The sequence below is a fragment of the Chrysochloris asiatica genome, unplaced genomic scaffold (genome assembly GCF_000296735.1).
Source record: "Chrysochloris asiatica unplaced genomic scaffold, ChrAsi1.0 scaffold00026, whole genome shotgun sequence".
Lineage (NCBI taxonomy): Eukaryota > Metazoa > Chordata > Mammalia > Afrosoricida > Chrysochloridae > Chrysochloris > Chrysochloris asiatica.
The window spans coordinates 19,349,933-19,360,859 of NW_006408544.1; the positions used below are offsets into that span (position 1 = coordinate 19,349,933).

A 10,927-nucleotide genomic window follows, 5' to 3' on the forward strand; every position below is an offset into this window, starting at 1 on the left:
CTATCCCTGGTGCCTCTGTAATATTTACCGATGGCTCCTCCAAGGGGCGCACTGTCTATGGAACTGTGGGAAATTTCACCCTTCTTGAGTGCCCAGGTTACTCTGCCCAGCAGGCTGAGCTCCTTGCAGTTGTGAAGGCGATGAAAGACAATACTGACATACCCATAAACATTTATACTGACAGTCTGTATATAGCACAGTCAGTTCCATTATTAGAAACCATTTGTGTTATTAAGACCAGTAGTTCCACCATTCAAACTCTATTTCAACAGCTTCAGCAACTCCTACGACAACGAGAAGAGTCTGTATTTATTGCTCACATTTGCTCTCATTCGCGATTGCAAGGAGCTTTGGCTGAAGGCAATCAATTTACTGATACACAGCTCTATTATTTACACTCTGGTATTCAACGTGCGCAAGCTTCGCACCAACTACACCACCAGAATAACCAGTCCTTGCACAAAATGTTCCGCATTCCCCATGAAGCCGCTCGACAAATCGTGCACTCTTGTCCTGAGTGCCCATTATACCAATCTGTTCCTTAATATGGCATCAACCCGTGAGGCTTGCAACCCAATGAACTATGGCAAATGGATGTCACCCACATACCTGCCTTTGGCAGATTCAAATATGTCCATGTTTCCATTGACACCTATTCAGGATTCTTGTTTTGCTCCCCCATTTCGGTAGAGGGTACCACTCAAGTCATTAGACATTGCTTGCAAGCCTTCGCAGCCATGGGAATGCCTCGTGTGATTAAAACTGATACTGGGTTGGGATACACTAGTGCTCGATTTGCCACCTTTTGCAAAACATTTTCCATCCAGCATAAGACTGGTATTCCCTATAATCCTCAGGGGCAAGGCATTGTTGAACATGCCCACGCAACCTTACAATCTTATTTACTTAAAATAAAGAAAGGGGAAAACTATCCCCCTACACCTCAGAATTCCTAATGTAATTTTTATTTTAAATTTTCTTTTAACTGATGCCTCCGGTCTAACCGCTGCGGATCGGCACATGGGGATCCCAAGAGACAAACAATCCCCTCTGGTCAAATGGAAGGATGCTCTAACAGGGCAATGGAATGGGCCCGACCCTGAGTTGATCTGGGGACAAGGCTATGTATGTGTTTTTCCACAGGATGAAGACGCCCCTCACTGGATTCCTGAGCGCCTGGTTCGGCATTATGACAGCAACAGAGTATTGGGTGATCGTACCACATCCACCCCTGCTATACCCAGTGGACTGGAATGAGAGACCCTTTCCTCTGTTTGTGAATGTGACTAACTTTACAACCACACAAGGACTTGTTGAGTACAGTCAACATCTTTCACCAGAAAGCCAACGATTTGACTACAATGGGACAGTCTTTGTGAAACCTGTATGCTTTTCTCAAAGAAATCAGACTACATTTTGTAGCAATGTCTCTGGTATAGCCGGGTTAGCAGTGAGCCTTAACTGTCTAGGAACTAAAAGATGTAATCCGGATAGTAATGAGACTCGAGTCGAGCTTTGCATTCCAGAACCATATGTGTTTCTTATTCCAGAACTGAATGGTACCTTACAAGTTAACGCCAGTAAAAAAGATGGCTATAATGTTACAACCTTCCATTGCTCTTCCTGTAATGTTACCAACTGTATAAATAACTTGCCCCAAACCCTTGTATTGTTGAGACACCCCGCCTTCGTTTTTCTACCTGTTAATGTCACGGGTGAATGGTATGATGAAAAAGGCCTCTTGGTGTGGAAAGAGGTGTGGGCCGTTATACGGCAGTCCAAGCGAGCAATAGGTATGATAATCTTGGGCATCGCCACTTTTATATCTATGCTCATCTCTGTATCAGCCTTCACGGTCCTGCTCACCCAACAGGTTCAAACAGCACAGTTTGTAGATGACCTAATGAGAAATTCCACTAATGCTTTCAGCACACAAGCAAGAATAGATGTAAAATTGGATAACAAGGTCAACACTTTGTATGATACGTTGGTCACAGAGGAGATAGAATTCCTTCATGGGTTGCGCCGTACCTCCTGCCATGCTGAGTTTGATCATCTATGTGTAACCCCTTTGCTTTACAATAGCACAGCTACCCCTTGGAAGCAAGTAATACAACATCTCCAAGGAGTATGGACTCACAGTAATGCGACCCTCCATATTCAAGCATTACAAGAGATCACCCAGATGCGTGATACACGCCCACTGGACAGTCACCCTGCAGAATTAGCACAGTAGATCTTTGAAGACATCCGAGGACTGTTCCCCACCTTTGCTAGCTTGAAGTTTTTGTGGGGGCCACTATTGGTCGGGCTTACCATTTTATTAGCAATTATATGGTTACTTCCCTGTTTACTAAAAATGGCCTTCTTTGATATTAAGTGCCTAGGAATTAAGCTCCATGGCCTCCAGTTAAAAACACTCCCCCGGCATATGCATGATGTGTAGTCAAAGACGGGTAAGGACTGGTAAGCATGTGCTAACCTAAGACAGGGAACAAACCATTGCTGTATGTCTCCCCATGACGGGTAAAGCAAGATGCCTCTGCCGGCCACCTAAGACAGACAGCATCCCAGTTAAATAAAGAAGGGGGAGATGTTGGGGGCCAAAAGGCTTACAGGCCTCATAAAACTTTAAGTCTGGGTCTAAGCAGACAAAGTCTGCTTATCAACACAGGGGAAGTGGCCTTTCCAGGATCACGTGATTCACAGTAAAAGACAAACATGCAGGGAAAGTAGCTTTCCCAGGATTGCGTGATTCACAGCAAAAGATAAACTTGTAACTATGCAAAACAACAATGACTTGCAGAACCACCCTATATAAACTCGGAGATTTGAAACAAACTTCGTCACTTGCCATCAGCTTGTGTCCTCTCCTCAGTGCTTTTCTTTTGTACATATTTTTCTTCATCCACACCCCTCCCTCGGGCACCTGCGAGACGGTTGGAGCAGGACTCCGACACGATACTACGTTTTTAAAATCCAAAAGAAAAAATCTGAACTCTGAAATATATCCTAGTTTAAAATAGTTTTTTTTTTAAAGTATTAATATAAAGTCTCCTTTAAAATAAATTTAAATTAATAATCACTGACTTAAAATGGCAAACCTGTTTCTATATATGTTTTACCAGGCACATAAAAAAACTAACTTTAACAATCCCATTTTGCAAATGGACTATACATTAGCTTAGGTTTACCTGTGGGATGGTCTCTGATCACTCGCATTTCTGCACATTCTGGCCCTTAATTATCTGTATGTTATACAGTATGTGAGTTCCTAGAAAGCAGGAACTGTCTCTATCTTTTCCCATCCTGTTTCCTAGTACATCATAACTGCTTGGTAACTTACAAAAACTTACCAGAAGGCTAATCAACTTCAATAATCTAAGGAAATCAGAATTTGACCTTTTGATGATGAGGCAAAAATATAATACTAACATTTACTTACATCAAGGTAACATTGCCTTTTCAAAGAAAAGAAGGCATTCTGAAACTTTAAAAACATTCTCTAGCATTGTGGTCACCAACTTTCTATATAAAAGAATACTTTTGAAGACAAAGAATATATATATTATGAACATCTAACACATACCAGTTGTTCCTCATCTACTGTCGGGGGAAAAAGTAGTAACAAAACAACCAGGCAGTGTTTGTTATGTTGTGCATAGGGTCACTATGATTTGGCCAACTCAATGGCACCTAACACCAACCAACCATTAACTCAGTAATGCTTTCACAAATAAATTTGTATTTAACAAACCAAAACAGCAAATAGAAACCTCTGAGAGACAGCTACAAATATGTTAGACAGGCATAATTACTCAGATGACAGCCATGTGTGTGGGGATTCCTGGCTCCTTTATGATAACTGTGATCTCTCCAGGATGACTAGAACTGTGGGAACCACTACACTAGCATATCCATCACACCACTGCTCATCCTCTGAATGCTCTGATGGGTGAAAGGCTCCCCTTTCCCTTTCCTTTCACATTTTGCCTTTAATGATTCAGTGGTATGGCTGATGTTATTGATACTGAAAAGTAAGACAAAAGAATAAAACTGTCCCATAGAACTGTTTCTTAGTAACACCTAGAAGCCTGTACTGTACAACTTACTTTAAATGACAGAACACAGAACTTACTCTCTTTAGTAAGAGCAAGTATCCCCCTTCTAGATCGAACATAAAAGCAAACGCATTTAACTGCTTTTATAGGTCATATCATATATCCTTGCTTCTTTACATGGAAGGGTGGTTTGGGATCATTGCCATCAACACAATGAATCAGGACTGTAACTTAGTTCAGGCCCTAGAAGAGAAGCCTTCTTCGTCAGCTGAGTCATGAAGCTATCCAACAGCTATCTAACAAACACTTCGGAACCCCTACAGGGTCGCTAAGAGTCACAATCAACTCAATGGCAATGAGTTTGGCTTTTTGATCATTTGTCAGGTGCCATTATTAGATGCTAGGAATATAGAGATGTGCTAAGTCTCTGCCTTACTCTGACAAAAATAAAGGAGACAACAGGAGTAAATGGATAGTCAAAATACAGTGTTGAAATGGCAGTTATCAAGTAGCTACAACAACAACAACAACAACAAAAAATATATATATATATGTTCTGGGCATCATGTATACAATTAGAGAAGATTAAAAACAGTAAATATGTGGAGGGAAATGAATAGTTCATGATAGTTCATATAGCACAGGGCTAATAGGAAGAATAGCAGAGTAGTTGGAGTCATGTTACATCCATGTTGAGTTACTAGAAGCAAAAGGCCACTGGAATAATCCATGACAGGAATGCTAAGGGCCTGAAGTATGGCTGTGGCCAGAGGGAGAGGAGAAAGACTGGGTAGGTGGTGGTTATGGATTAATACTTTGAGCTTTTACCAACTGGGTACAGGTAGAGGACATGGATACAAAGGGGTAAAAGGAGTTTTTAAGAATGTGGTTGAAGTGACAAACTATAAGGTCTAAGCTGTATGGGAAGAGACACATATAACCAGGAAGGAGCTGAAAGAGAAAGAAGATGGGGGAAAGGAACCAAAAATAATGGTCAATTCAATGAAAGTGCACAGAACCAAGATAATTGTGCTCAGAACAAATGTTCTTATACTGAGGCTCATGAACTTTGGGATAAAAATAAAATGTTTATCTTCAATAACCTCTGACTAAAATTTAGCATTTTCTTTCAGTTATGAACAGTAGTAGTAATTTACAAAGATCAGTTCCTATGACTATCAACAGAAATCATCAACATTTTCCTATCATATTACTATTGTTACAGACACCTTGAAATACCATTCATGTCAATCTCTACTTCAAAATGATGATCATTAAGAGACTCACTGCTGGATCTTTTAATTTAATATATTAATTAAGGAGCTCATATTAGTATATAACAAATTTAATATTTCAGTAAAGAACAATGGTTGTGAGAATGGCGCAGCAGGACCAGGCAGTGAATTCTGTTGAGTGTAGGGTCACTGTAAGTTGGAGCCAACCTGATGGCACCTAACAACAAAGTCTAATCCTAAACACTTTATTTTATGCATTTACCCTGAGAGAACATTATCCTGAGAGTTCAAGGGTTTCACCAAACCACCAAAGGGATCCTGAGCACAAAAAAGGTTAAGGATTCTGACTTCAAGGATGGAATGCTGCAATTTCAAGCTTTGTAAGTACAGCAACTCAAGTGACAATAAACTAGAGGGCTGGGGGTGAGGTTTGAGACTGAAGAGTCATAAGCAGTGAAGTCGAGGAAATCAAAGTACTGTTCAGCAGCAGGTAGTGAAATGGAGGAAGTCAAAGAACTGTGAAGCAGAGTGTGGGAAAGATGATCCATGTGGACACTGAATCAGTCATTATAATCAATCTTAGGATATGGAGTGGAAACAGACCATGAGGCAGTTTGCAAAATCTGAAGACTGCAAGATATGACCAATGTGTCTTAGGGGAGAACAGATGCCACAGGTCACTGGCCCTGTTCATTACTCTTTTTACCTCTCTCCATCTCCCCACTTCCAAACCCTTGTCTCTATCTTGGCCCTCCATTCCAACTCCCCTGTTTCAAAATATAAAGGGCCACACCTTTTGGCTAACTGTGATTATTTTCCTACCAACAGTGTCTATTAACAAATAAACAGTTTGTATTCCTTCTAATACTCAGTTTTAAGCAATTATGGTGTGGTGCTGGTAAGGTAAGCACTGGATCGCAAGGTCGGTTTGAACCACCAGCTGCTCCTCAGAAACCCTACACAGGGTCGCTGTGAGTTGGAACTGACTCCACGGCATTTAATAACAACAATAACACCATGGTATACTGCTGCTACTGCTCTTTGTCATCAAGTTGGTTCCAACTCACAGTGACCCTGTGTAGGGTTCTGAGGCAGTAAATCATTATGGGAACAGAAAGCCTCATCTTTCTCCTACAGTCAGGCTGGTGGATTTGAACTACTATACTACCAGGGCTCCTTATAGTAGAATAGTAAAAACTAGAAATTCTGATGGTGAGGAAAGTGAGAACACAGTAATTCTGATACCCAGAATACTTTTATGGCAGTTATGATTTTTGTGAAATCAATTTAGAGACTTTCAATCAGCATTACTTCTAAATAAAACAGTGAAAAACAATAGAATGCAATGCACATAAGAAAAGTAAACACTGTTCTACGCTTTTGCTTCTTTAATGTATAGATACACACTCTCACATAGACAAACAGTCTTAATCTAACTTAACATATATTTGCAACTGTAGATCACAGTCCAATGAGTTGGAAAATCATGGTTCCATGGGTACTAGGAATAAACATAAAAAGGGATAAAAAAGTAAAACCAATAGAACGAGATGATGAAAAGTTCAGAAAAATACAGAACATAGATCTGCAGCTTTTCTTGACACCTAGAAACCCTATGCAGGGTAGTTATGGGTCGGAACAGACTCGATGACACTTAACAACTACACAGCCAAGGGCCTGCAGTCAGACTAGATTCAAGTTGTAGCCCTGACTCCTAGATGACTTCCGTGTGAAACCCGAGGTAGGTCACTGCTTTGACTTCTAAACCTGCCTCCCCTTTAAAATAGAGCTAATATATCTCCATCTTGCTTACTTTGCAAGATAATTATGAGGGTTTAATAAAATAATGGAAAACACCACTCTGAAGACTGTACAGCCTTGTACAAAGATGAGGAGTCATTTTCGTTACTATTATTTTATATCTATATCCAAAGTGAGAAGCTATATTACAAACACCAACAATACCACCAAATCATGGTTACCCGACTATGTAGTTCATGCCAAAGCTGAGAAGCTGTGGGAAAATACTAGGAAATTATATATTTAAAGAAAGTTACCTGGGAGGAGAGTACAAAAAATAACATGATCTATGTGAAGATAGGAGTCCCTGGGTGGTACAAATATTAGTTGAGTGCTGAACTACTTGCCAAAAGGTGGTTCAAACCCACCCAATGGCACCTGCAAAGATAGGCCTTGCCACCTGCTTCTGAAAGGTTACAACCTTGAAAAGCCTATGGAACATTTCTAATTTTTACAATAAGACCAAATCCATTTAACAGCAACTAACAACAGCTACATGTGGATACATGTCTCAGGTAACAAAAATGAGACAGTAGGAACAAAGAGAACTCAAAGTAAATAAATAAACAAAAGGAGTTAACATGAACGGAACTGTGTGAAGAAAATGAAGCATATTTTCCTTCATACATTAACTTACTTTCCAAGGCCAAAATATGCACCAATTGCTACCGTCCAGGTCTGGTTCTGTATCACCGCCTTCAGAAAAGCTGTTGAGTGCTCTGATGACCCCAGCACTGAGGGTTTACACCTCTCATCTGACATAAACTAATATTTTGAAGTGTTGTAAAACATCACCTCCAGGGATGATAAAGGCATGAAGTGACTGGCATAAAAGTTTTGAAGAGAGAGTTTACTTTCAGAGTTTATAGGGGAAGGTAGAATCCCCACTGAAGAGTTCTTATCTTGTCTAGATGGGTCTGGTGAAAAGAGATAGGGATAAGATTCTTATGATTCAATAGTGAGTAACTATTATCATGACAAACTGCAACTGTCACAACTGTAAAGGTAGAAGTTACGTAACAAAAACAGAGGGAGTAGTTAATCCTACAGTCCAGAAACAGAGGACCCTAGGACTATCAAGGGAGAAGAGCATGAGCAGAATGTGAGAACCTATCCAGAGAGGTAGCAATACCAGAAATGGAGGCAGAGATGAAGACATTAAGAATTAAGAATAGCTGAGGACTCTAAACTCATGGGAAGAGAGGGAATGAGTGCTGGAGACCAAGAGGCAGGCTTGCAAAATGTACCCTTTGGTTGTTTAAATTATTATATACTCCTCAGTGTTTTTGTGTACTTCCCCTCCTCCCTCCATCCCTGCCCCCCAAAAAAATAGAAGGAATGGCAGCAAATACTGTTTAATGATGATGCACAGAAGATATTGGAATCATAGCAATGAAACAATGGTGTAAAGCCAATGTTCTCCCATATAAACGATCACTCAGTTCACAATAAAAATTTAAAACAAACAAACATCACTTATAAGAAGGTAAGAACAGAAGCCTATTGGAAAGTAGAAAGCATCTCTGACTTTTCTACCTTTCTGTGAGTCTAGAAATAAATACACCTGCTGCTATTGTTTGTGCTGTCGAGTGAGTTCTGACTCATAACGACCCTGTATAAGGTTTCCGAGAATTTGTGTGAGCAAAAAGCATCATCTTTCTCCCATGGAGCAAGCAGCTGGTGGGTTTGAACTACAACCTTATTTGCAGTCAAGTGTTTATCCTACAGAGTCATTGCGCTCCCCAAATAGACTTGTTAGTGTTAGTTAAAACTAGACACCTAGCCTGATGGTGGGGACCCACTGGCCTTAGCTGTATCTTCCTGGGTGGCTGGTCAAGTACTCATTATCTACAGAACATGAGATATGTAACTACCCGCCACATTCAGTAACTACAAATTATGTAAGGATATAAATTTACATTGACTGAACAGAATTCCAATAGCCAAAATAATCTGTTGACTACCAGAAGTGTATCCTACAGATTAAGTATATTTTCCTTTTCATTTCTGTATAAGTTGTAAGTAGCAAGAATAAAAGTTTTCCTAATGTTTCTCCTTGAGATTGTAATTTTCTGAGGGTAAGAATAGTATTTTTGATAATCCCCAACATGTTTTCTTATTAATAAATGTAATATATAAGAAACAAACTTAAAAAACAGGGGCAAACCTCTACCCCCACCTAATCTATATGTTGCTCACCTCTTGCAATGTCAGCAAAGTAGTAAGAATAGCTGGTAGTGTGGTCTGGACAACTCCAAATCTATCTTCTGTAAATGATGCTGCTACTAAGTGAGACAGACCTTAAGAGGAAAGAAAACAAACATACAAGTTAATCACGAATCATAATAAGCAAATCTATTTAATCAAGGATTAATGCTCTGAACAGATACAAAATGTCTACCAAAAAAAAAAAAGAGGGGGGAGACTATGGAATAGGAAAATGGATAAATAACCTGAATAAAACCCAAAACCAATGACACTGAGTCGATTCCAACTCATACCACCCCACAGGACATAGCAGAGCTGCCCCCCATAAGTTGTCTAACGCTGTAATTTTTGTGGAAGCCGATTGCCACATCTTTCCCTCTCAGAGCAGCTGGTGGGTTTGAGCAGTAGACCTATCAGTCAGTTAATAGCTGAGCACTTATCCACTGTGCCACCAAGACTCCCTAAACATCTGACTAGGCACTGAAAAGGTACTCTACTGTGTGAGTCACGAATACAATGACAAGGTCTCTGCTCTGCTTTCTAGTAGAGAATATTTTACCATACATAAAATGTATTGTGTTGGATAATGATGAGTGTCAAGAAACGAAGTAGAGCATGTAGGGAAGAGCAGAGAAGGTGATGTGGAGAATGCTCTCACAGGATAATCTGGAAAGGCTTTTCTGAGGAAGAATCATTTAATTACTGAGAAGGCAGTGTCTATAAAGTGAAAAGAACCCACAGTTCTAAAACAACTAAGTTCTCGTGTTTAGCAAAAATTGGCAGTTAAAAACAATCTATTCATTGCCTCCTTTTAAAATAGAGAAAGATACAGAAGAATCTCAGGCTTATGTACAATAGAAATTTCTATCCAAAGTAAAGCACAGACTAAATACAAAAAAAAAAGAAATCTGATAAAAAACAAAGACATAAAAGTGCATCTGAAAATCTGGATTGAGATATCCAAGTCCAGAACTGCTCTTTCAAATTTACTTCAATGTTTAATGAGTAATTAAAATCACACTTACAGTTCAATGATATTGTTGTTGTTGTTAAGTACCATGGAGTCGGTTCGTTCAATGAGATTGCTTACCTTCTAATGCCCAAATATGCATTTGAGCATCTGAAAAAACAGCCTGAATGGAAGCCTCTGGGTGCTACAAGTAAAACAAAAATATTAAGTAAACTCCTACATGTAAAAATGTTATATATCTATATGTTGCTATTGTTGGTAAGTGCCAATGAGTCACTTCTGACTTATAGTGGCCCTGTATAGGGTTTCAGAGAAGCAGCAAGGGTGGGTTTGAATTGCCAAACTTGTAATTCGCAGTCTAGTGCTGATCCTACAACAGGAGTCCTTATATGTAGTTAACTATGTAGATTTTAACAACAAAAAGTTTCCATATTCTGGCTCCCACGAAATATAACATGAAATAAATTCATACACCATTGGTGTCTGCCACGAACTTATTTGTGACCTTTGCCAAGTTTCTTAATCTCTGCAACTCAGTATCTTATTACGTATGTTCAATCTACCTCAGAAGATTACAACACAGATAATTTAAGAGAATGGCTCAGAAAATTTCTCTGTAAAACAAAAGAACCGCCTAAATATATTTATTTTTT

General features: G+C 39.5%; 1 protein-coding gene across 3 annotated transcripts in view; it reads right to left on the minus strand.

Annotated features, from left to right (window-relative positions):
• NDC1 (NDC1 transmembrane nucleoporin) overlaps positions 1–10,927 on the minus strand; it is a 94,226-nt gene that overhangs the window by 18,997 nt on the left and 64,302 nt on the right. For all 3 annotated transcript variants that reach the window (XM_006839788.1, XM_006839787.1, XM_006839789.1), the window contains 2 exons: positions 10,395–10,458; positions 9,296–9,396 (listed from right to left, as the gene is read on the minus strand). In XM_006839788.1, coding sequence (XP_006839851.1) covers positions 9,296–9,396; positions 10,395–10,458 — 165 coding nt within the window. The remainder of the gene's footprint in view (positions 1–9,295; positions 9,397–10,394; positions 10,459–10,927) is intronic.